This window comes from Mus pahari, chromosome 9 (assembly GCF_900095145.1).
Source record: "Mus pahari chromosome 9, PAHARI_EIJ_v1.1, whole genome shotgun sequence".
NCBI classification, from domain to species: Eukaryota; Metazoa; Chordata; class Mammalia; order Rodentia; family Muridae; genus Mus; species Mus pahari.
In genome coordinates, this window is record NC_034598.1 from 80,935,014 (window position 1) to 80,959,489 (window position 24,476).

Here is a 24,476-nt window from a genome sequence, read left to right on the forward strand (position 1 = left end):
CTTGGACCACGCTCTTCCTTGTGGAACAGAGCATGATCTGTGGCCTGGAGACCAAGGTGAAGAGTCAATGCTGGCTAAGTATGCTGTACAAGACAGCAGAGCAGAGGTGTCACCGTGGGAAGGTGCACAGGGCCATGGGTTTCCAGGTCAGCAAGGTAGGCTCTGCTTGCAAGTTTCCCTGGCAGAGAGATGCTGCACACTGGCTCAGCCATCTCAGCGTCACCAAACAATGGTCCTTACCCAGAGTTTCAAACTTTTATTTTATAGATAAAGACTGGCCCCTCCTTGTCTGGTCCTGAATTGAAAATAGTGTAATTTCTCTAACAGTGGGAGCCCTTAAATCAGTCTTACTATGGCAAACATGCACATTTCAATCTACATATGGAGTATTTGGTGCTCTAAATGCTGGAATACAAATATATATTTGAGCCTGGGGCTTCTTGTATGATAGGCAATCCATTAAGCTAAATTCCCATGTCTTTTTTTAATTTTAAAAAATATTTGTGGGTTGATTTACTTATTTATTTTGAGTGGGGCATGAATGTGAGGTCAGGAGACAAGTTTTAAGGGTCAGTTCCATTCTTTTACCATGCCGGTTCTGAGGGTCAAACTCAGGTCACCACCTTTGGTGGCAAGCACCTTTACCCACTGAGCCATCTTGCCAGCCTGTCTTTCACACTCTCTGTTGAGACAGAGACTCTGTGAGTTGCCCACAAATCAATGGACCTGTGGTTCTTTTGCCTCGGCTTCCCTACTATTGGGGCTTGCAAAAGCTCCACATGGCTCCATGAAAAGAATATTTTGAGAGAAAATACCTTACTCAAAGACTTGAAGTATTTTGTTAACAATAAGTGAAAATTTTTCCACAATTGAAGGTTATCTCTTTTGTTAATGTAGTCTGGTTTTTAGGAATGCTTAATATTTCTACTACAGACCATCTACAGATCCAAAATTTGAGGAAGCCTTTAGTATAAGCAAAAAAAATTTTTTAACTTCTTTCTACTTATGTGCCTATAGTTAGGATTTAAAACCATTCAGGGTAATATTAATATAAAATTATATAAAGAACAAAAGATAAACTATGTACAGGAATTGTTTTGGTAATTATACTTCATTTTCACTAATGATAATTTAAATAATTTAAAAAATTACAGCCTGGAATGTATCAGGAAGTGAAACCCTGTCTCAATAAATAAACAGAAAAACAAAACAAAATTTAAAAAGGAACTAGCTAAATTGGCTTAGCTTGGGTCTGAACAGGCACTACTGAAAAACTTTTTAAATGACATGTATTTAAACCTAGTGTATGGCCATCAGAAATATTCAATCTACAGGTAACTGCCAAAAATTTCAACATCCCGAAACAACGTTGTATAGGAGACACCACTCTCCCTCTCCCCGCAGGGTCGCTGCAGTTTCATTTTACACTGCACACTCTGGGGAAGCTGACACGTCCCACGGTTTACCAGCTGAGCATTCGTTCCTCCAGTTCCTTCAGGAGATCCCGGTTGAGCTCGTACAGTTGAGGCAGGTAGTACAGGATCTGGTTAAGGATCCGGTCCTCAATCACGGGCTTCCCGAGCTGCCTGGACGCATGAGCTACAGCACCCCGGAAGTCCTATTACAAGCAGGGGGGCAAAAGTCACTGTTCATTCACATAACTTGATCAAAAGCTCTTTGCCTAGTCACTGTCTACCCTATGAAGATCCATAATCACGAAGCTATCTTATCTCTCAATTATACAAAGAAATATCTACAAACTGGTTTGTAACTCTAGGAATTTTGTCACATGGGGTGATAATGCTCCCTCAGGAGGCAGGAACTAACAAAACCCCAGTGCTAGGCACCAGAAGTTGTTCACCAGGGCAATCTAAGAGACTCCCAACGTAAGACAAGCTGTTGACACTACTCTTAGTTGCCTCCAAGAACTTGAAGTTAAGACCCTACTGTGGAAGACATCACACAGTTTGGACACTGCGCTTGCAGGAAACAAGCTGGTATTGACCTGGAAGCCTCCTCCCCAGACTAGCTCTCATACTAGCCGAAAGTGTTATGCAAACGGCCAAGGGGGAAAACAACCAATAAACAGTCTTACCCAGATGGAAAGCCTATGCACTGCAACAATGACCTGCGAGGGAAGACAGCCCTGGAGGGCAATAGCAGCATCTTTATCTTGGGGTCACCAACAACTGTATAATCGCACTTAAGGCCTGCTCAGTATGAGGAAATGCACTCCTGGTGGTGTGCACACGTAGCCTGTGGCTGGTGAAGACCTTAGAGAAGAACCTGTTACTGCCATTTTTCTAAACTGTGATGGCTATTTTTAGTTGTCAACTTGACTACATATGGAATTAACTAATATCCAGAAATGGAGGGCACAACATTAAGGGACTTTTGTTTAGTTTGAAGTATACAGATCCATCTCTAATCTGGATTTTGAGGTGGGAAGACGCACCTTTAATCTGGGCCCCACCTTCCAATGGACGCCTACACCAGGACAAAGAAGAAGGAAGCTCCTGCTTGTGGCCTGCCTGCCCTCGCCTTGTTTTCGAGCCCACTCCCTCACTGGCATTAGAAGCCTACTTCTACTGAGGCGAGCGGAGACATCCAGCCTCGGGGACTGAGCAACTTCTGGATTCTTAGACTTTCCATTCATAGCCAGCTATTGTTAGATTAGCTAGACTACATTTTGTAAGTTATTCTAATAAACCCCCTTTTTCTATATATGTATACTAGAGATCCATTCTACAAATTCTGTTATTCTAGAGTACTCTGACTGATACATAAACCAATATATATTTTATCTTTATCTGTAATATTGATCTTTATACCCACAGATATGAGTAGCTCCTCTTTGCAATACACAGGGACGATTACAGAGATCCACAGAGACCCACAACTAGTCAAAATATAGAAGATAAATGATCGTAGGGTGTCCAGCCCCAACTGGTTCACCTATAACACAACCCCTACACTCAAGGCTCAGAAAACACTGGGGAATTGTGGAGAGAAAAAAATGGTAAGTGCCAGAAATTCAGCAAACCTGCTCTGAGACAGCATCTTCTAGACATGACTGGGAATCACACGAAATCACAACTTTTGCCTAAACAGCTGATGTGCCAACATGAAAGGGGGGAACTGCACAAGGCCCCACACCTAGATGAAGAACTATAAGCCGCCGGAAAGGAAAGAATCCTTTTTTTTCCTAGGGAATGACCCTGATAGGTTAGTCAATCCCAAATGGTCAGCCGTAAACACATAGGAGCAATACTAAGTAGACTCAGTAAATTTTGTGTGGCTGTGGGTGTGATTAAAGAGTGAATTGGGAAGTGTGGGCAAAGCAGGAGTTGAGAGTGGGAAAAGGAGTTGGAGGGAGTGGCAGAAATTATGTAAGTGTAGTACTTATGCATGATATTCTCAAAAATATTCAATTAAAAAAATTAACAAGTTCTAAGAAGGTCTTAGCTAACTCCATTCTGGATTTAAGAGGCCCTCATCTCTGTCAGAAGTCGTTTCCCAACCTGGAGCCTCTAGCTGAGTTTTGCAGAGGGAGCCACTTGGCAATCAGGAGTCTAGATCTCGGCCACTGCCCTTGACTGACTGTGCTTCCTTGACCTGGCCTTGGTTTCCTCACTTGTGAAATAGGTGCAACTGTTACACAACTACTATAGTACTAGCAAGAATGTTTAATTGGCTGTTGCACAAACTTACTGCAACACATTTGGTACAGTCAACACAACACTCTGACTCTAGGTGTCAATGCTCCTCTCCCTGAGCCAAGCTCCCAGTGAGCTCACCATTTACACTTTAAAACCCAGCCACCTGGTCCCATACCCACCCCAGCAGCACCTGATAGGCAAGGATGTGTCTGGCCACAAAAGCTCACGGGCGACATGTCCACCTGAGGACTCCCTGGATGGCACCCATAATGAACTAGTGAGGGGGGGGGGGAGGGGGGAGGAATCCTGCCCAGCCTTACCCGCCAGCATTCCTGAAGGGGACTTACCCAGAATCAGCCCCTCTGAGAAACCAAGCAGCACCCTCCAATACTTCCCCAAAAGTGAGAACCAACCCAAGGCATGGACCCCCAATCTGCATCTCATGAACCCGCAGAACACGATGGTGGAGCAGATGCCCTCTGGGTTCCCCAATCTCCCAGGCCAACACGGGGTCCAGTGGGGGCTCAGCATCTCCATGTGCCACCCTGGACAGATATTCTTTTTTTTTTTTTTAAGATTTATTTATTTATTTATTATATGTAAGTACACTGTAGCTGTCTTCAGATACTCCTTAAGAGGGCATCAGATCTTGTTACGGATGGTTGTGAGCCACCATGTGGTTGCTGGGATTTGAACTCAGGACCTTTGGAAGAGTAGTCAGTGCTCTTAACCACTGAGCCATCTCTCCAGCCCCTAGACAGATATTCTTGCTGGACAGGACAGCTGTGCAACCACAGCAGGGCATGGTGCCCCATGGCCTGCACTAGAGAGTCATGTCCCCACCACAAGGCCTCATGACTCAGCAGAATTTTATGCTGATGAAGCAGTAGGGTGGGTGAAGTCCAGATCTACACACATGCTCTCCCCACAGGGTTCCCTTATAGGCCTCCCACCTTCTGTGGCAGTGCAGTGTGTTTCTGGACAGCCAGGTGGGCTGACTCCCAAACCAGGGCAGCGTGGCCCATCAACCCTTCTAGCAGGCCCCTCAGGGGTCTGGAGCTGGGGCTATTGAAAATATATTAACTTTTAAAATATTTATTTTTTCCCTCAAAAAAGAAAAAAAACCCACATATTTTCATCTTCTGTTCTTTCTAAGACTACTGACATGTTTTAATATAGGTCACCAGCACCACACCCATCACTGCAGAAGGAAGAGGAGGAAAGAGTGAGGGAGGAGATAAGTGTTGGCAGAGGCTCCACTGTCCTGAGGGTGGGCCTCAAGATCTAAGTTAAACAATACAGGAGTCTCCCCCCAGTTCAAAACTCCAAAACAAAGGACCATTCCTTCTCCTAACAGTCTGATTACAAATTCTCAAGTAGAATCCTGCGCAAACTCACTAGGCTCTCTCTTGGAAAGGGCTAGCATTTCCTCTGTTGATCCCTCCAGTATATTCTCCTAAAAGACAAATTAATTAAGAGTATCTCTTACTTCTCCGGGACAAATTAAAAAATAAAAATGAAGATACGGAAATGAACAAAACAAACCCCAAATTAAAAAATCCTCACATGTTCTCTAAAAGAACGGAAGGTTTCCGACCCAAAAGTACACTCCAGTTTCTTTACAGAGCGGGGTATTACGTTCCCAGTCTTCTGAATGCAGACAAGGTTTCACTGCCCAGCTACACTCCCATCTCCCCTCAATGTTTTCTTTATGTATTCAGACAGTCTTGTTGAGATCAGGATGGCCTCAGGAAATGACAATCCTGCCTCACAACCTCTGGATGACTGGAATTACAGACGTGCCAGTATGGCCTCAAAACTGTTAATTAGCCAAGGATAGCCTTGACCATCTGATCTTCTTGCCTCTACCTCCCCAGCACTGGGATAACAGGCCTGCAGCACCACACCCAGTGTATTAGATGCTCAGGACTAAGCCCAGGGCTTCCCGAATGCTAGGCAGGAAAGTCTACAACAGCTACATTCTCAGCCTCCTCACGCTCTTAGCAAACACTAAAACCTTTTTTTGGAAGCAGAACCTAGGTTCATTTTTATTGTCCCATTAGTCATATTAATCTAAAGGGACACCTTATCTATACATAGCGACTTCAGAACTGTGTAACTAATTAGTAAAATATCAAACAAGAATTTAGTTTGCAAAAGCTCCAGTTTTAGTGAACCACACAGGCATCTCCAGAGAGCACGCTGACAGCAGCCACATTCCATCCATATTCCATCCCTTGCAGCTTGCCTCAATCAGTCCTGGCATTTGCTGGGAGAAAACACAGCTACTTAGCTCTTGGAAGTCGTTAAGACTGTCTACGATCAATCAAGGAACACTACAGAACACACTTATGAATCATGTCCCAGATGGTAAATACGTTCAAAGCTCAGCAAGGTGAGCAGCGGTCCATGTATCTGCCAGTGTAGTGATTAGCACAGTTCAGATGCAAGAGCTCCTGTTCAGCAAAGCAACAAGCATGCTGCTGTCTTCCCGAAGAATTAAGTGGAGACTATTCTGGTCGCTTGGCAGCAGAATAACTTTTGTTTTCCAACTGGAAGGCATTTCCTCATCATGACAGTGACAGTGGATGAAGAACCAGTCTTGCATTGCTTCGGCCAGACTTTACATTCCATGTCTTCCATCGCGGCCAGAACAGACACTTGTTTATTTGAGACACATTTTAAAAGACCAGCCAAATACAAGGGGGGGGGGGGCTGACCAATGATGTAGCCACCATTCAGGAGGCTCTTATCACAACCTGGTGAGGCACAATTTGTTTTCTTAGAGTACTGGATGTTTGGGGCAGCTGTAGATGAATTGAAGACCAATGGTATAGTTTTGAAAATTATGGTAGGAGCTCAAAACAGAATAGAAAGTTTATTTTGTACTTAAGAGAAAACCAAAGAAAGACAGGGATGGTGGCATATGTTCCTGCATAAACCCAGGACTTGGGGGTGGGGAGTGGCCAAGGCAGGAGGATTGCTGTGTGTCTGAGGCTACACTGAGCTACACAGGGAGACCCTGTCTCAAAAAAAGGACATTTAATAAAGACTATAGGAACTTGAAGAGTTTGGACCTCCAAGAGCCACAGTAGTATGTTCTAAGCAGGTGTTTGACAATAACTCTCTGCTTTACCAAAGTGCTCAGCCAAAGCACTTCCTTATCCAACCTAGCTTTACTAAGAACTCACCACCCCCTCCAGTGTCTGGCCCTGCGCCTCTCCTTCCACCATCTCTCAAGCATTAGCAGATCCCCCTGTCTCCCACTTTTCCTTTGGGAACCTTCTACTCACTGAAACTCACTTTCTCCTTGACTATGAATTCTGTGTTTGGAGTAAAGTCCAGTTCCTTTACCACCACAAAATCAGCACACTGGTAATGAACAAAGTCTGTCTTAATATATGTTTTTTAAAAGGCCAGACATGGTGGTGAATACTGCTGACCCCTGTACTTGGGAGGCAGAGGCAGGTGGATCTCAGAGGGTGAGGCCATATATACTGAGTTCCACGATAACCAGCCCTACATTATAGAAAGACCCTGTCTCAACACACACACACACACACACACACACACACACACATATACATTTTAAATGTCACTTAATAATTATTTTCACCTGGCACTATCACTGGCTTTCTTGGTGGCAAAGAGTGCTCAGCACACCAAATCTTAGGTTAAATGCTCAACAACACAGCTCAGAAAAGGGCATCCCTGCCTCCAGGCTAAAAGACAATGAACGCCAAATCTCCGACAAGTAACTTAACAGTCAGGGCAACCACGACTGTACTCCTTCCATTCCTTGGCTCTATCTCCCCCAAAACAATGCACTCTGACTCTTGGGCCAGATGCAACTCATAAACACAGATAAATGCCCCAGCAACTCATGAACCTCAGCCACCACCAAAGTGGTACCACTGGATGGAGGGCCCATTTTTTTTTTTAAATAAAAAAAAGATAATTACAACATGTAATTTTTTTAAAAAATCCTAACAGCCAGGATAATTAGGGAAAGTGTGACAATCTTTAAAGTGTGACATTTTAGGAGCAACAAAACTATTTTGGGCAGAAGCATCTAAATTCATCCAAGCTCCCTTCACTACAGCAGTGCAGATGCAGGTGAGCAAAGATGCAGGAGCATCTTCTGGACTCCAGGGAAGTGGGTAACGAGCCTGCTAGTGTGGCCTAGTGGAAGAGCACCAGCCTAGACTGTGTGAGGCCCTTGGGTTTGAAAACCAGCACTGGAAAGGACAGTAGGGTGGAGAGACAAAGAGACTGCATAATTAAAATAAAGGAGGAGAAGAGGAGGCAGAAAATATTAGTCACACAATGGATATTACTGACATCAACTAGACACAACACTAATTCTAATAAAAACCAACCAAAGGTTCTGTATGCAAAGTCAGACCACCTATGATTACATTCACTAAATGCTTGCTCAAGTTGGAATTTTTAAAGACTGAAAGGGACCTCTAAATAATAAAGCGTATTACAATATTAGTCTTAACAATTTCCCCCAACAGCCCATAAATAAGTTCCAGAACAACTCCAAATCTTTATGATATCAACATGCTCACTCTGCCTACTCTAATCAGTTGGGGAAGACCTTAGCAAAAACATCTGTGCAAAGAGGATCAAGTCTGAACATCCGAGCAAGGCCCTAAAGCAGAGAACAGATGGCTTCCCCTATATAGTCAGGCTATCTCCAGAACCCGGGAAGAGTTTGTGACTTAATTACCAGCGGTCCCAAGAGGAGGGCTTGACCTTTAGCCATTGTTTAACCACTATCAGGAGACCGTGAATTATAAAGCCTACATAAACACAGGAATGGATGGGCGCTATCTGTGAGTAAAAGACACAGAAAACCAAAGCAAAGCAAAGCAGCTGCAGGGTTCAAAGAGCCGTGATAAATATGCAAAAATAAAGGGAAGACTGGGAAGTCAAAGGGAAAGTCCCCATTTCGATAACTTAACCTTGGTTTGGCCTTGTTTGTTCAAGCAGAGTCTTGTTATAGAACCCAGGATGGCCTTAAACTTGTGATTTTTGTGACTCAGCCTCCCAAGTGCAGGGATTGCAGGTGTCTACCAGGGTGCTCTGCTAACTTTGTTTTAAAAATGGAAGTATGTTTCCAGGTGAAATGGCCCTTCCTGCTCTGTATGCACAGATCAGGTTGTGTATAACCATCAGTGCGTTCAATGCAAAACACCATAGAAACCAAGTGCTTACCCCATGTTCTCAACCTTCTTTAGTAACATTAATGCGTCATGTTCATAAGAAATATAAGTAAAAAAAAAAAAATCCAGCTTCATTTTCATCTTTAGAAGATGAAAAACAAGAGTTTCTCTGGTTTCCTAGGCAGCTGAAAAGACTTCTGTAAGCAACAAATATGCTAGGGACATACTACATCCTACAGATATGCTATAAATAGCAACGGTTAGGAGTGCAAGCAAACATTAATTTCTGCACCAAGAACTCACATAGACAAGACTTCAAAGTCCAGCTTTGACATTTAGTAGTATTTTTTTAGCAGGTTACATTCTGCATTTAAAATAAACAAAGGGAAACACAACTATGTTTTACAGATGTTGTGAGGCTAAAAATAATCTGTATAATATAGTTATATAATATACTAAAAGGTATTTAAAGAATGCTCATTAGAAGGCCATTTATTCAAAACTATTAGGTACCCAGAAGTCTTTGGAAGCCAAGAAGCAAAGATCTGAAATACAGCCACTGAGAGAAGGAGATGCCAAACCAAGGCAAGGGAAGACAGAAGCAAGACAAAAATGCTATAATAATGAATTTCATCCAGAAGTCTTAATGTGAATGGAACTGCTCAAAAGAGAAAGTGGTAGCCATGTTAACAGGAGCTAGAGAGAAGACAAACTGCATGATCATTTGAAAGTCCACATACCTCACAAGATAAGGGTGTACTTGTGACAGAGTGACAATTTTGAGGTGGGAAACCATGGAAGTGGGGAGATGTGTTCATTTTATATTGCACATAGAAAAATAAATAACACATTATATTTGGTATTAAGATATCTTTCATTATTAATAGAAATTCTGACTAGGAGACATGTCTACACCTGACAATACCCCCTTCACGGTTCAAGGAAGATAGTGATCATCAAAACCCTCATATGGAGTTGCTCCAATTGTGCCAAGGTAGCCACTGAGCAAGAATTTCCCTAATTCATCTTCAGACAAAAAATACTGTCCAAGAAAGGACACAAGACAGAGGGATAGTCGACAGCTTAGCTCTGCCAAGTCAGAGTAAGCTAGTCCTTCATAGTTCCTGCTCCATTTCTAAGTCTGTCAGATGGTTCTGAGCCAGAAGGCTAAAGACAGATGCTCCAATGCTTTGAGGAATGAGCGACTGTCCAGGTATTCAACTGTCTCTGCAAATTGGTAAAGTTTTGGAACCTATGTTTTGGTGTTTCCTATGTATTCAGGTAATATATAATTTGTTCTTTGATCTCTGATGGGGTTGAAGGCTAGTTATAGTCTCATAATCAAACTTAAGTTGTTTAGCATTAAGAAAGATGATCTAGATTTGAATGGATGGTTTTCAGATGGTAATACAAGTTACAAATCAAAACAATTCAGATACAGGATTTTAAATCTTTTAAGACAGATATTAGCGTAATGTACCTAAATTGACAAAATTGATGGAGTATATCATTTCTTATAGCTTACACAACTGTGATCACTATGTTCATTATATATCTGAGAGATAAGGCCTTTTTAATGAACAAAAAAAAGGTGAAATGTGGATTGTTTATAATATTATTTGTGTTAATTCAGCTCCCAAAATTACATGGGAACTCAAACATCTGAGTATAAGACACTGAGGGTCCCTATCCCCAGTTAACTTTGATTGGAAAAGTTGCCAGCAGCCAATGGCTGGGAAGAGAGACAGAGGTGGAACTTTTAGATTTCCCAGGCAAGAGAACCCAAGGAAGAAGAAAGAGAATTGCCATTGCCAGGGAAAGAATAAGATGCAAGCTTAACAGCAGCAGAAGACAGAATACCAGCCATGTAACAGCAGGGAAGAGTGGCCCCAGTCCCCCCACCTCCCCTCACCCCAAATTGGGTCTTGGGTAGCAAAGATGGAATACAGATTTCAGTAAGTAATAACTCAGGAGTATCAGAGGGGAGGTGTTAGCAACATGGATGTTAGGGAGTGGCTCAGACACTGCACTGTTTAAGGCATCTTAAAATAGAAGTCTGCATGTGTGTGCCTTTTATTCAAGAATCCAGAGCATTGGATGGTGGCTACCAAGGAACTCACACAGCCACTGCTGGGGAGGTAGAGCAGATTAATTCACTACAGCAAGATCTTTATGTCCAGGTGGCCTTGGTTCTAGCTTTCTAGGTTTATTGAGAGTCTATGTGCTGGTTAATTGTTTTCAACTTGGCAGACTAGAGTCACCTGTGAAGAAGAAACCTTAATTAAGGAACTGCCAGACTAGTTGGCCTGTGACAATGTTCATGAGAGACTGTCTTGATTGATGACTGACTGAAGATAGCACAGCCCACTATGGGCAGCACCATCCCTAGGCAGGTGGGTGTGGGCTTATATGAAAGTTAGCTGAGAATGAGCTAAACATTGAGCAAGTAAACAATGTTCCAATGGGTCCTGCCTGGAGGACTTCCCTCAACATAGATTTTGAACTGGAAGTGTAAGGCAAAGAAACCCTTTCCTCCCCACATTGCTTTTGGTCCCAGTGCTTTATCACAACGGAACGAGACTAGAATATTCTATCAGATAGTGGTCTAATCTGGTGGCTCAAAACTGTAACTAGGACTCTGGAAGCTGAGGCAGGAGGATCACTACACCTCTGAGTCAAAGATTGGATAAAATGAGACTGTTTCAAGAGAGAAAGAGGGATAAAGACAGATGATGAAAGAGGGTAAGAGAGTGAGAAAAAGAAAGGAATAGAGGGCTCAAGGGGGAATAGAGACACACACACAGAGACAGACAGGCAAACAATCTAATTTTCAAGGGAAATTTTCAAGCAGACTTGAGCACATATAGTAGCACGCATGTGTGGGATGTTTGGGGTATTTAGGATATCTTGCCAAACTATAATCAAAACAAAGCAACACTAAAAGTACTTTGCCTGCCAGTGTTCACCGAATTTTTCCAGTGCTCACCAAATTTTGCCAGTGCTCACCAAATTTTGAAAAACCTTGCAGGGACAAAAAAGTGTAAGAGGAAAAATAAGTACCTGGTCAAATATATACAGTTGTTTCCTAACAGGTCTACTCAAGTATGACGACTTGTATGAAAAAAAAATTAGCTATAAAATTGTCTGTCTCAAGTGTCTGTTTCTGGGAACTGCTAGGAGTGGAGAAGAAATGCCCTAAAAGATAAGTCATCCTCATTGTAAGTGCTGAGGATGTAGTTTGGTGGAGGGGAGGGGGGGGAAGGAGAAGGAAAAGGGGAAGAGGAGAAGGAGCAGAAGCAATAGCAACAGCCATCATAGCTCATTATTATGAAGAAATGCAAGGTGCTAAAGACATATTTTTAGAAATCATCTAGGTATATCTGGGTATAAATGGAATACAGACATTTCGAAAAATGTCTATTTTATATATACATATACATAATTTAGACATACATATTTAATTTATAAGTACATATTTTTTGTAAATTTAAAATATGACTAAGGACTAGAGAGCACGTGTGTATCATTCACTTGTTAGCTATGCTGAGAACATTTGGGGTAAGGAAAGAGCAAGACAGGAATAATCTTAGAGTTGAAAAAAATATTAAGATACTTACAATATGCAAAAGCTTTAACACATCCACAAACCTGTAAAACAAAAACAAAAAAACAAAAAAAGGAAAGCGTTTTTTTTTTTGTTTTGTTTTTTTTTTTAATAGGCCAACTGGGCAAGGTCAGTCTTCTGAGCCTGTAACTCGATACCTACACTTTCTCGGAGCTCATGATCTCCTCGGCAATATGATGAACTTTGCTTTTCATCCCAGCATCTTCATCCTGAAGTTCAAGAGTGCATTGAGAAGCATGAATTCATAAAGTATGGGGTCAGCCATGAGCTCGCTAGATGAGCACTTTACCCCCATCCTCATTAGCACACAATTCACACTATGCAATACTGTCATTTTGCATTTCTGCCCTGCCACTGGGGTGTCAGAGAGTTACTGATGTGTTGCTCAGAGGAGGTGAAATGCAGGGGTGTTAGGCTGCATTTCTCCCTCGCTGCTGGAGTGCTGGGCTGTGGACATGCTGCTCAAAGGAAGGTGAAACTCAGATAGGGGTCCCAGCCCATGTTTCTCTAGGTGAAAATAACAGGGGTTGGGACAGAGGCTGTGGTTCTCAAACTCCTGAGTACTGCTGGGACTGAGAAATGGAATCTGTGGGGCCCAGCATGGGGAAGAAGATGGCTTGGCACAAATGAGTGTCAAACGTATGGAGGGGCTGGAAGACGGGCTTCTATGGGAGACTCAATCACCCAGCGGCAGTCCTAGATGAAAGAGACAGTCCTTGCTTGTCCAAACCATTTTATTCATGGCGGATGAGGATGCATACATCTTCCTCAGGATGAATCAGGAATTAAATACATTTTGCAGGAAGGGATGCCCAAGAAGGGAAGCTCATTGGCCTATCTAGTATAGTTCTCATTAGCATGGAGAACTAAGTTTTTATGCTACATGACCGGATGTCATGGTCCTCTTCATGGGGTGTCATGGTTTCGTGCCCCAGGACACGAACCTGGTCTGGAGCTAGAATGAACTCCTGCCATTCTCAATTATGAGATTTATTGGGGTTCTGAGCTTGCTACAACCTTACCTGTTCTGTCTGGTGGCAAGGTCTACTGCTCCACACAATACCTCAACTACAAACATGGGGAATTAGTAAGATGATGATACAGAAAGAAGTAGCTGAGAGAAATCAGGAATGGGATTGGGAGGGGGACACACACCTTTAATCCAAGCACTTGTAGACACAGCTAGATCTCTATGAGATTGAGGCCAGCCTGGTCTACATAGTAAGTTCCAGAACAGGCAGGGCTACATAGTGAGACCCATGTCAATCAACCAATCAACCAACCAACCAACCGATCAAATGAACAGCAAAAGTTCAAACTAGAAATGTTAAAATACCAGAAAGAAAACACTTATGAGTATCACAAAAAGCCCAGTGAGGTTGTGTACGCACAAGTAATTCCAATACTCAGGAGACTTGAGGCAGGAAGATGGTGGATGGTAGGCCAACTTTGACAACACTGCAAGTCCAACTAAAATACTAAATAAATAAATAAATAAATAAATAAATGCACTTTGGATGATGCATGAAGATGTGCTATGAAGAACATTAATGGGTTGTGTAAGTCAGATCTCTCCAATTCTAAAAGCATAGTGTAATCAGGACTCTTTATGACATTCTATATCTGACATCATCTCAAGGACACCTTTTAATTATTTCTTAGTGTGAACATTAAATATCCCAGCAAGGACAAAACAAACTGTACATGTCTGGGGGGGGGAGGGGAAATGAAGATGATTTAGAAAGCGCTTCTGACATTTAGGTGCGCTTGCTGCTGTTTGCAGGGGATATATGGATTTTTCCCTTCCTGGTCTCTGAAAGAGCCGAAAATGCAATTCCTTAGTGAAGAGGGGGAAAAAAAACAACAACAACCAGTAAATGAGGAACAAGCAATTAAGATTTTTGTTTGTTTGTTTGTTTTTTCCAGACAAGGTTTCTCTGTGTAGCCCTGGCTGTCCTAGAACTCACTTTGTAGACCAGGCTGGCCTTGAACTCAGAAATCTGCCTACCTCTGCCTCCCAAGGCATGTGCCACCATGCCCAGGGCAATTAAGATATTTACTTAAGGTGAGAATGATAACCAGGCTGGGGAATGTAACTTCTCAGTACAAGTCTGTTTGGCATACAGGCTTAAGCCCAGAGCAGAGCACATGTATATGTTCATACAAGCACACACAGCACACACATATTCTCTCTCTCTCTCTCTCTCTCTCTCTCTCTCTCTCTCTCACACACACACACACACACACACACGCACGCACGCACACGCACACACACTTAAAATTAAAGAGAAGTTCTTCTGAAGCTGCTATAGAAAAACACCAGGCCCCATTTTGTAAAGATTTTTTTTTTCATTCTTGTTTGCATTCTTTCCAGCTCTGGCAGCACCAAACAGTCCATCTGCGCTGTTTCAAGAACTACTGGGCAAGGAAATGCATAAAGAGTCACCATGGCAATCCCCTCACCAGTCATTAACAGAGTGCCATGGAGGCGGGGCGGGGCAATGAGTTAAAGCAATGGCTCTCAGTCTCTACAAGGAAATGTGTTCCATCCCAGCTGATCCACTTAGCACACGACAGTTCAAAGTATCATCTTAGTTCTTTATCTTATTTTTTAATTTTTTGGTGGTGGTGGGTATCTCTTTAGCACGCTAGCCAAGTGCCCTGCCACCCATCAGAGCCCAAGCCCTCTTCCTTAGCTCTTGAATTAGTTCTCACATGGTTCCATAATTTCCATGCCAAAACAAAGATGTACAATAAATGTGGTATAACAATGAGTCAACTCTCTGGGAGAAAACGTTTTAGTGATATTTAAACCCGAGACTGCTTGGAACTGAACCGGTGTCCTCTATGGGAGCAGTAAGCACTCTTAACCACTGATCCACCTATCTAGATCCTGGAATTTTATCTATCTATCTATCTATCTATCTATCTATCTATCTATCTATCTATCTATCTAGTCGTGTCTGTGTTCATGTAAGTTAGAAATACATGAGAGATCGTTATTTTTAGATAAATGTAAAATTGCTTTTGAGACCATTAGATCATAGTCATAAGGATAAATAAGTTCAAACAACAGATATACACACTAGGAGCAGAAGACTACCTGACAGTAGAGACTCTAAGTGTTGCACCCCATCCTCAATCATTGGTGCTGGTATCTTTATTGAGCTATCAAAAAAACAGTTGGAGAACAGAACCTTAGCATCTGAACTACCCCCTTGCTATGAATATATGCAGGTTTGAGGATAATTTAGGGGAAAAAAGGCCAGGTGTGGCACTATGCACCCATGACCCAAGCATCTGTATAGCTATAATACTTGTTATAATATAATATAATATAATATAATATAACAAGCAGGTTAAGTAAAAGACCATTCTCCCAAAATTGAATGAAGAGTAACTGAAAAAGACACCTGACATCTTGGGTCTCCACAAAAAAATACACACATGTATACATACACACACACATACACACACACACACACACACACACACACACACGTGCACGCCCCCCACACACATACACTCCAATGGATGAAATTTAAAATTACTGTATTAAATACTGGATCATTTTTCAACTTCTGATAGTAACCTTGACCTATCTTCCCAACATTCACTGCTAAACACATAGCCAATGTAATTAATTACTCTCTTACCAAGATTTGATGAATCAAAACATTCTGTAATACTAAAATTCTCTTCCTCGTTCTCCAGAACTAAACACCATTTTTTTTTTTTAATTACAGGCTCATGCAACTCAGGCTGGATTCGCTTCGTTGTACGGCAGAGACTAGCCTTAGACTCCTGGTGCCTTTTCTGCCTCAGTGCTGGGGTTACCACTGATCTCTAAGTCTTCTTGTCCTTATTCCTTCTATGTTTTACTACAAGAGTTTGCATGCAGTACCAAGAAGCCCTAACTCTTTTACTGTTAGAGACTGTTCTGCCAAGACTATTCAGAGAAGGCTGCAACCAGAGTATTCATGAAAAGAATCCTCAGATGGCAAATGTGGTGGCTAATTCTGGTTGTCAAAGCACTTGAGAAGAGAGAACCACAATTGAGAAACTGCCTCCAAGCCTGTGATAATTAATGTCTGTGGAGCATTTCCTTGATTGCTAATACACGTAGGAGAGAGCTCAGCCCACTGTGGGCAGTGCTGACCTTGGACAGGCAATCCTGGGCTGTAGAAGAGTGACATGAGAACTCTGAACGTGAGCATGGAAGCAAGCCAGTAAGCAGCATCCCCTTGTGGTCTCTGCTTCAGTTCCTGTCTCCCGGTGGGTTCCTACCTTGAATATCAAAGCTTTGGCTTCTAGTGATGAACGTATCCTGTGAGCCAACTAAGCCCACTCTTCTCTCATGTTGCTTTTGCTTATGCTATTTACCACAGCAACAGAAACCAAACTAGATAAGAAACACTTCTCCACAGGACATACAAATGCAGTCTAATTAAGCTAGTGTGTTTTGCCTTCTTTTCCTCAGCTCTCGAATTCTATTGCTAAAGGGACAATTACATGACTCTGACTTCTGTCCCCATTAATACTCACTTTTCTAGAGTAGGTTCTTGAATGACTAAGAAGAATGGGCTGCTGTTGGGGTTGCTGGTGCTGCTATGATCCAAATGCTAAATACGGTATCCCAATACCTGGTTGCCCAAGAGGAGTAACTTCTCCCTTCCACCAGCTTCTGCGGTGCAAACCTTGCTGGCAGTGTCAATTGGCCAATAAAAGGATAAAGCCTGTAACTGGGCAGTAGACAGAGGTAGGCAGGTTTTCAGTTACCTGGCTGGGGATAGGGGGTGGCAGGAAGAGAGGAAAAGGGGAAGAGGGCAGAGATGTGGGGAGGAGGAAATGGCCTGAAGAGGAGATGGACCACGAGCACGCGGCCAGGGGGAACATCAAGTAAGCTAGAACAGTTCCCAAAGCTGCACAGGCTTGGTTTACTGCCTGTGAATAAAACCCCTGCACTGGATGTCTTCTGTAGAGGATGGCTAGGATTTAGAATTTACAGGATGCACACATCTTGTTCTCCTCAACTCCAACCACTTAGCATCTACTACACGTTTTGAAATGGACGTGATTGTGCAGACCATACATCAGTCATGAACTGTTGACTGGGACTGCATATGTGCTTACATACACACACACACACACACACACACACCATTGGATAACTGATATTCTAATAACATTATACATCTTTCCATACTATCTGTAACTATAAGGTTAATGCTGCTAAAGTCATTAGAAACTCATTAAAGGGCTAAGTGATGTTCGGTGATGCCCAGAAAGTTTGAGACCCCGCACTTGATCTCTAGCCCTGCTTCCAGGCCCCCAAACCCCCACCCCACATATACAAACCCCAAAATAAGAAGGGTGTGGGCTCAAGAGATGGCTCAGTAGTAAAACACACTTTCTGGGCAGGTATAGTGGCAAGCATCTTTAATCCCAGCAGGTAGGTAGGAGGCAGAGACGGGCAGATCTCTGTGAGTCTGAGGTTAGCCTGGTCTTCAGAGTTCCAGGCCAACATGGTTACATAGAAAGACCCAGTCTGGGGGTTGGAGAGATGGCTCAGCGGTTAAGAGCACTGACTGCTGTTCCAGAGGTCCTGAGTTCAAATCCCAGCAACCATGTGGTGGCTCACAACCATCTGTAATGAGATTGGATGCCCTCTTCTGGTGTGTCTGAAAATAGCTACAGTGTACTTACATATAATAAATGCATAAATAAATAAATAAATAAATCTTTAAAAAAAGAAAAAGAAAGACCCAGTCTGAAGGAGAAAGGAGAAAAACAGGACACACTTGCTGTTCTGCAGAGAATGAGGGCACCCACATGGCAGCCCACAACCATCTGTAACCCCAGCTCCAGGAGACCCAGTGTTCTCACTCTCTTCACAGATGAAACACACATAGAAAATACGCCTTTCTCTTAAGGTATAATTACTTTGGCACTTGCCTTTTATCTCCTTCCCTCCTTTGTATTGTCCTGGCACTGGGGCCCTACTCTCTGCAGAGCCTTGCTCTACCAGAGCCAGAATCACAAAGAACTGTGTAGAGTGGGACACTCCATAATTATCATACCGTCCTTAGGCAGACAGCATGCTTCTACTACAGCAAAGGACAAAATACAGACGAGAAAACATAACTTACATCATAAATCTAACAAAGGACTGGTATCCAGAATACCAGAATACCAGGCGCGCACACACACCTCTGATTAACTCTAGGGCTCATCACTTAAAGAGCACTTGTAGCTCTTGCCGAAGGCCCAGGTTCTGTTTCCCTATACCTACATAGTGGCTCACAACCATCCAAAACTCCATAGCTGAGACATACGATGACCTCTTCTGAGCTCTTCAGGCACCAGACATGCAGAATGTGTACATTCAGGCACACAGAAATACATATATGCAAAATACTCATACACATAAAATAAAAATAAGTATTTAAAAACCCAACCCTGATAACGCAACCGCCACAGTTAAAAATGAGAACGGATAGGAGCAGACATCTCACCAGCGCACAGCAGATGTAAGAATGGCCAACAAGTACGGGAAATGTTTTGACATGGTTATGGTAAAATCACAATGAGCTGCAACATCACACCCACACAAGAGCTACAATTAAAAACATCAATCAAGTTGGGCATAGAGACACAAACCTGTAAGGTAGGAGGATCAGGGAATGGAGGCCAGCCAGGCAACACAATGAGATCCTGTCAGGAACAGAGGAACCAGTCCTGTCAGAACTCAGGAAGCTAAGGCAGGAGGATTTTAAACTGTGAGCCACCCTGGACGACCTAGTCTACTTAGTGAGACACTCACTGTCCTGAAATACAAACCTAAGTGGAGATACTGAGATCCGTAGACACTGCAGGTGGGCATGGTAGCCCTTAACTGTTTTCATTAGGGTTTCTATAGTCTCCTAACAGACTATATACATATATATGTATCTTTTAAATGTTTTAAGTTCTCTCTGTCTGTCTGTCTCTCTGTCTCTGACTGTCTGTCTCTCTGTGTGTGTGTGTGTGTGTGTGTGTGTGTGTGTGTGTGTGTTTGTGTGTGTGTGTTGGTCAAAGGGGCTGGTTCTCTTCTTCTACCTGTGGGTCCCATGGATTAACTTTAGGTCATGAAGTGTGGCAGTTTGGTGGCAAGCACCTCTACCCAACTGGGCCATGCCACCACATCTCTTGTCCCAATTATCCTGAGCTTGTTTCCATAAGGAAGGAATCAGTATTATCTTTATGTCATCCTTCTATAATATGACCTTGCTGACATTTGACAGCAAAATTAGTATGAGAAATGGCTCCATTGCAGCTAGTTCACTGCTCTGAAGCTGGGTTTGAACATCATGAGAAGCGGATGTATGTCTTACAGTTTGTATTCCCAGGTAACTACTTCAAAACTTTAAAATCACAGATCTGGGATGGAGTGTGAGTATTTGAAGAAGGGACTGAAAACACTGCCCAGGAAAGGGAGGAAAAATACAAGCAAAGTACTGTGTGTGTGTGTGTGTGTGTGTGTGTGTGTGTGTGTGTGTGTGTGTGTGTGTGATTAGTTTGTATAACTAGAAAAAGAAATAGCTCCAATCTTCACAAAGTGAACAAAGGAACTAAAAGCACATAATATCACAGCTTGAAGCGGCTGAGCATCTACAGGACCACAGTAAAGCAGACTGTGGGATCAGGAAGGCTTCACCAAGGAAATACATTTGATGAGCTTCAGGCACTGTAAGCATTCATTCCATACTTGCTCCCCAGTGCAGGGTTCAAACAATACCTTGAAGAAGGAGACTCTGACGGCTGACCACAGGAGCACAGAACCAAGCACAGTCGGCTTAGATTTTTTTAAGGTTCTGTCCCTGGCTCCCAGAGTAGAGAAGGCTCTCTATGAGATCAGCATCTCACTGAAGAAAGGTCACCCAAAATAACTGCAATTGTCTTATATTTCCTCCCTAAAAATTCCCCTAACCAGCAAAGGCTCACTCAGAAAATATGACAAGATCTCCACCTACTGAGCTAAATCTAATCCTCTCCTTTTTTCTGAGCACTGCCACCCAAGACAGACTTGATCCCAATAGAAATAGCAGAGTTGACAGTGCGTCTTCTCCACCTTCAGTCCCCTATAAACTGGAAGGCCCTTCTTGGTGTTCTATAGTTTTGTGCTGCTCCCATACACACGCTAATAAATGGGCCTGCCTTTTCCCTGGTGGGTGTGCCTATTCAGTTGATTTCAGCTGACTCAGACAGGAGACCTATAAAGGAAGTGGGAACTTCCTTATACACCTACCCATGCACTGAGGCCAGAAACCTGAATTCCTCTTTCTTGTCCTCGGTGCCACCCTTCTGAGTCAAAAAGCCTGTTCATTTATCCTCTGAATAGTTCCTCAGCGCTTAACTGCCCCTTTCCTTGATGTATATGACTTCTGTCACTTGATGAGATGCCCAAGATAAACTTGGAAGAGGTCTCCTTGGGCTCAGGGTTTCAGGGATTTGTAATTGTGAGGGAGCTCTGCCCCTCTGTCTCCTTCCATACACCTCCCCTTTGTTTTGGAATTCCCTGCTGCTCAAGACCAATTTCTGGCTGCCCCATGTTCTAGCTCATTCTTTAAGATAACAAGTCACAGGCTTTCTCCTTATGAAGGCTGCCACCCTTGAAGGACAAGATTACTCTCTTGTTCACACACTATTTATAAGACACTCAGCAGATTGTTACTATCTGTGGAAACCTCCTAATTCTCTCTAGTCTACTTTTGTATCCTTCTAAATAGAAGCATAGTGCCAAAGCTCACTGTTCATGAACTAGCAGATTCATGAATAAACAAATATGTACAGGTAGCTGCTATTGTCTCAGATCCTAAGCCTAGAACACAGTGTTTGATGTGTTATATGAAACATAAAAACACAAATCAAAATCTGTGGCACATATATAATACAGTAGAGTTGACTGAATTAAATAAGGAAATCTAATCGAGGGGTCTACATAGTTACCGACTGTCCTTTTCTATGATTTATTTTATTTTTATTTTTTACAATTTTTGTATATGAGTATTTTGCCTATATGCATGTGTATACAGCATATGTGTGCTTGCTGACTTTAGAGGTCAGAGAGGAAAGTGGGGTTACAGATGGTTGTGAGCCAAAGTTGCCCTTCTCCACTGAGCCATCTCTGCAGCCCCTTATTTTAATTTATTGAGCCAGGGTCTCACTATGTAGTCGTCATTGGCCTGGGATTCAATATATATAAATATATATATATATATATATATATATATATATATATATATATATTTCTACTTACAGGAGTTAAATGTTAAGAGCATTTACCACCATACTCCACCTCAGGTCTATTTTAATGGTGTGTGTGTGCACACACAAAATGGCACAGATGCTCAGAGGCTAACACTTCAGTTGTGAACATCCTGAAACTAGTTCTGGGTACCTGCTAGGAACCAAAGTCTTCTACAGGAGCAAGCAGTACTACCTCCTAACTACTGAGCCATTTCTCTAAAGATAACAAATATTCAAAGTTTTATATTCTCTCCATCTTGTAAGAGCAGTCAGTGATTCCAACACAGCAAAACAATGATGGGAACACACCTTGTGAGTCCTCAAGTGGCCCGTTTGGCACCTCACACTTCTCGGTTAATGAAACTGTATCACATTTCAAAGCAGACTGCTGATTAAATAATAACATCTTCTCAAAGCCTGCCCGTAAAACACTAGCCACAGACAAATGAAAACATATTTTCAAGGTTAAGAAATAAGTCACAAGCCGGGCGTGGTGGCGCATGCCTTTAATCCCAGCACTCGGGAGGCAGAGGCAGGCGGATTTCTGAGTTCAAGGCCAGCCTAGTCTACAAAGTGAGTTCTAGGATAGCCAGGGCTATACAGAGAAACCCTGTCTCGAAAAAAAAAAAAAAAAAAAGTCACACAATTTCCAAAACAGAACCTTTGACCAGAAATCCAGTGACATGCTCTGTCATGCTCCTGATAACAGCCCAGCTTTGCACATTCTTAAGTGTTCTCTTCATTCCATATTTGCTCAGTACCAGTGATGTCCAGTGACATTTTCTTAGTGTGTTTAATACTATTGTTAAGAGGCCTCCACTATCACACCCAAGAGTTCTACTTACAGGAGATAAGTGTTAGAGACCTGCCCAAGGCTCAGCTCTTTATTGCTTTTACGTGAAAGAGGAGGTGATATGATGTCATCTAAAGGACAATGTCTTTTTCAGATTCCGCCCTTCTCATCACAAGGGAATAAGCATGTGCTATTTTCAAAAGATTTGAAAAGGAAAAGAGAAACAAGTATCCATCTAGAGAAGTTGCAGAACGTTTAATCACAAAGAAACAAAATGAATACACTTCTTTTTTTTATTATTAATTAATGAATTTCCTCTGAGACTAAGTCTTACTAAGTCCTTTGAATTTACTATATAGAACAAGAGGGCCTCAAATCTACAGGAATACTCCTGTCTCTGCCTTCTAAATGCTAAGACCATGGGTATGGCCATGCCTAACGTATTTCTTTAAAACAAACATTTATTAAAAACTAAAAGAACAATAAACTGAAGTCTAAAGAATTTCCAGGGAGCTAGAGAGATAGCTCAGATGGTAAAGTGCTTGCCCCACAAGTACGAGGACCCGAGTTCAGATCCCCAGTACAGCATAAAGGATTGGCAAGACAACAACACTGACCTTGCTGAAGTACTGAGCTCCAGATTCAGGAAGAGCTCCTACTGGAGAAAACAGGGCGGAGAGCAACAGAGGAAGCCATCTGACCCATGGCCTCTATATAAGCATCCATATACAGACACCTGTTAAATAACACTCCCCACGTACCCACGTATACACCCACCCCCAGAGAGAGAGAGAGAGAGAGAGAGAGAGAGAGAGAAGAATTTCCAAAGAGGATTAGCAAAGATTCTCATATTTTACTACTGTTCTCCAAACGTGTTCCAGGAACATCATTTGGCTTCTGTGAACAATGTACCAATTTGTTAACAGAAAAACAGATTGTAATTAAAAATTCCAAACTGGGGGTTTTCGAGCAGGTTACATGGCCTTTCTAAAATCCCTGTACCTCATAGGCATCAAAGATCGTACCTATGGCAGATGCTACGGGAGGCTTGTGCACTGTTTGGAGATTGCTGGGTGCTGATGCTGCTCTTGAGGCAGGTTCTCACTTTACAGCCCTGGCTGGCCCAGAACTCACTAGGTAGACCATACTGGTCTCTAACTCACAGGGCTCTCCCGAGTGCTAGAATTAAAGGCATACACCACCACCACCACCACCACCACCACCACCACACTTTACTCTTTAAATAATTCAGTGGTTCTTAGCAAATTCAGGACTGTCCAGCCATCACCACAATCAAACTTCACAATACTTCCCTATCTTCCAAAACACTCTGTGCTCGTGACTAGTCACTCTCCATTCCTTTCTATGGCCCAGCGACTCCACCGCGTGGATACACCACATTTAGTCTCTCCAGTTTTCGGATGGTGATCATTTAGTCTCTCCTTTGGGTCACTATCAGAATAGTGCAGTGCTGGAATGTAGCTGCTGCTCAGGACACAGTCTCCGCAGCAGCTATCCCCCTTTCAAATACTGACAGCCTCCTGAGGCATTGTGCTCTCCAGCTAACAGACTTTCAGGTGCTGCCACAGCATCTTACCTGGGGTGGGGGGTGGGGAGGATGGGGAGAGTTTATATCAAAGGATAAGGTGACCACACATCCTGTTCCCCATCTCCCTCTCTTCCTCCTGACTGCAGGCTTGTGCTGTGAAGCCATCCCTCCTCTTAGAAAGGTCACTTTGCCAGGCAGGCCCTACTTTCCTCTGCTCAGATTCCCCACCAAGCCACTGGTCTCTGGTGCTAGGGAGAGTCCTCACCATACTGTGCTCTGGCTGACTGGCCATGGCATCAGTAATTCTTCTACTCCAGTAATTAACTCCAACAATCTACCTTAGTGTCCCACCACCTAAGTACGACTTTCAATTATGAACAGCAACAATATG

At 42.8% G+C, this 24,476-nt stretch overlaps 1 protein-coding gene across 1 annotated transcript in view; it reads right to left on the reverse strand.

Annotated features, from left to right (window-relative positions):
* Positions 1-24,476, reverse strand: part of Fgd6 (FYVE, RhoGEF and PH domain containing 6) — a 108,825-nt gene that overhangs the window by 41,036 nt on the left and 43,313 nt on the right. Inside the window, exons 4-6 of the mRNA XM_021204981.1 lie at positions 12,597-12,664; positions 12,448-12,478; positions 1,467-1,618 (exon numbers count right to left, since the gene is read on the reverse strand). Coding sequence (XP_021060640.1) covers positions 1,467-1,618; positions 12,448-12,478; positions 12,597-12,664 — 251 coding nt within the window. The remainder of the gene's footprint in view (positions 1-1,466; positions 1,619-12,447; positions 12,479-12,596; positions 12,665-24,476) is intronic.